General features: G+C 60.1%; 1 protein-coding gene across 1 annotated transcript in view; it reads right to left on the reverse strand.

The window, feature by feature from the left end:
- The window catches only part of LOC117725141 (4F2 cell-surface antigen heavy chain-like), a 7,674-nt gene extending 5,336 nt beyond the window's left edge, over positions 1–2,338 (reverse strand). Inside the window, exons 1-2 of the mRNA XM_034525133.1 lie at positions 1,908–2,338; positions 881–1,071 (exon numbers count right to left, since the gene is read on the reverse strand). Coding sequence (XP_034381024.1) covers positions 881–1,071; positions 1,908–2,302 — 586 coding nt within the window. The 5' untranslated portion in view covers positions 2,303–2,338. The remainder of the gene's footprint in view (positions 1–880; positions 1,072–1,907) is intronic.
- Between the last annotated feature and the right edge of the window lie 256 nt (positions 2,339–2,594).

Below are 2,594 nucleotides of genomic sequence, written 5' to 3' on the forward strand. Positions count from 1 at the left end.
AAGGAGAAGGAGACAGAGGGGGAAGGAGAAGGAGACAGAGGAGGAAGGAGAAGGAGACAGAAGGGGAAGGAGAAGGAGACAGAGGGGGAAGGAGAAGGAGACAGAGGGGGAAGGAGAAGGAGACAGAAGGGGAAGGAGGAGACAGAGGAGGAAGTAGAAGGAGACAGAGGAGGAAGGAGGAGGAAGGAGAAGGAGAAGGAGACAGTGGAGGAAGGAGAAGGAGGGGGAAGGAGAAGGAGACAGAGGAGGAAGGAGAAGGAGACAGAGGAGGAAGGAGAAGGAGACAGAGGAGGAAGGAGAAGGATACAGAGGGGGAAGGAGAAGGAGGAGGAAGAAGGAGACAGAGGAGGAAGGAGAAGGAGACAGAGGAGAAAGGAGAAGGAGACAGAGGAGGAAGGAGAAGGAGGAGGAAGGAGAAGGAGACAGAGGAGGAAGGAGAAGGAGACAGAGGAGAAAGGAGAAGGAATGAGACGGAAGAGGAAGGAGAAGGAGACAGAGGAGAAAGGATAAGGAGGAGGAAGGAGAAGGAGACAGAGGAGGACGGAGAAGGAGGAGGAAGGAGACGGAGGAGGAAGGAGAAGGAGGAGGAAGGAGAAGGATACAGAGGGGGAAGGAGAAGGAGGAGGAAGAAGAAGGAGACAGAGGAGGAAGGATAAGGAGACAGAGGAGAAATGAGAAGGAGAAGGAGGAGGAGGAAGGAGAAGGAGACAGAGGAGGAAGGAGACGGAGGAGGAAGGAGAAGGAGGGGGAAGGAAGGAGAAGGAGAATGAGACAAATGAGGAGGAGTAGGAGGAGTTCAGTAGCTCTCTGACTTCTGTTCCGCTTGCTTCACATGTTTCTGAATATGTAAACAATCCTTCCCAGAATGCCTTGCTCTCACCCTTCAGGTCGTGGGTGGCGCTGAAGGCCCCGACGTCTCCGATCCGGTACAGCGAGCCGGCGTTCCACCAGCTGGAGGACGGGAGGTCTCTACAGCGAGGAGCCTGGAGCACGATGAGGACGGCTCCACCCAGCATGCCCAACCAACCCAACCAGAACACCACCAGCAGGGACCAGCGAGTCCTCACCCAGCTGGAGGAGGGAGGGGGGGGGGAGGAGGAGGAGAGGGAGGAGGAGAGGGGGGGTAGGGGGGAGGGAGGAGGAGGAGGAGGGGGTAGGGGGGAGGGGGGGGGAGGAGGAGAAGGAGGGGGAAGGGGGGAGGGGGGAGGGAGGAGGAGGAGGAGGAGGGGGTAGGGGGGAGGGGGGGGGGTAGGGGGGAGGGAGGAGGAGGAGGGGGTAGGGGGGAAGAGGAGGAGGAGAGGGAGGGGGGGTAGGGGGGAGGGAGGAGGAGGAGGAGGAGGGGGTAGGGGGGAAGAGGAGGAGGTGGGAGGAGAAGGAGGGGGAAGGGGGGAGGAGAGGGGGGGTAGGGGGGAGGGAGGAGGAGGAGGAGGAGGGGGTAGGGGGGAAGAGGAGGAGGAGGTGGGGAGGGAGGAGGAGAAGGAGGGGGAAGGGGGGAGGAGGGGGGGAGGAGAAGGAGGAGGAGAGGGGGGGTAGGGGGGAGGGAGGAGGAGGTGGGGAGGGAGGAGGAGAAGGAGGGGGAGGGGGGAGGGGGAAGGGAAGGGGTGGGGATGAGGAGGGGGAGGAGGAGAGGGGGGGTAGGGGGGGAAGAGGAGGAGGAGGAGGTGGGGAGGGAGGAGGAGAAGGAGGGGGAAGGGGTGGAGATGAGGAGGGGGGGAGGAGGAGAGGGAGGAGGAGAGGGGGGGGAGGGAGGAGTAGGAGGGGGGGGAGAGAGGAGGAGGATATATATATATATATATATATATATATATATATATATATATACACACATGTATGTGTATATACACACATATATGTGTATATATACATACATGTGTGTGTGTGTGTGTGTGTCCGGTGCTCCTCCTCACCCCGGGGTGCCCGCTACCCTCAGCAGCTCCTCCTTGGTCAGTCCTGTGAATTTCTCCTCCTCGTCTTCGGGGATCTTCAGCTTCACGGACCCGTTCTTCTCCGGTACCGGTACCGGCTCCGCCTCCTCTCCGCCGGCCGACGGAGCGTCCTCGGCCCGGTCTCCTTCTCCGGTCATCGGCTGCTTCTCCTGGTCCTCCTGGTCCTCCTGGTCCTCCTGGTCCACCTGGTCCTCCTGGTCCACCTGGTCCAGATCCGCTTCGCTCACATCGGCCTCCGTAGCATCAGCATCCACAGCGGGACCCGGCGCCTCCTCCGGGACCGCATCGGGACCCGGACCCGGCGCCTCCTGCGGATCCGCATCCTTCAGGTCCACGTTGGTCTCCTCCGTGTTCATAGCAGCGGGGCTCCGGTAACGTCTCGGTGATGAGAAGCGGACCGGTACCGTGAGGTGTCCGTGACGTCTGGAACGCTGCAGCAAGTGATGCCTTCACTGCTGTGGGAAATACGGCCTCCCGGTCTCCTCCCAAGTGTTCTAGGTGGTGGTGGTGGTGGTTGTTGTTGTTGTTGTTGTTGTTTACATGTACAAAAAACACAATAACGCACGCGTTTGTGTACACCAGCTGTGCGTCACTGAACCCGGACCACGATAATCCTCATGAGGTCCCTGAAGCGTCATCGCAATAAAA

Source organism: Cyclopterus lumpus, chromosome 22 (assembly GCF_009769545.1).
Source record: "Cyclopterus lumpus isolate fCycLum1 chromosome 22, fCycLum1.pri, whole genome shotgun sequence".
NCBI classification, from domain to species: Eukaryota; Metazoa; Chordata; class Actinopteri; order Perciformes; family Cyclopteridae; genus Cyclopterus; species Cyclopterus lumpus.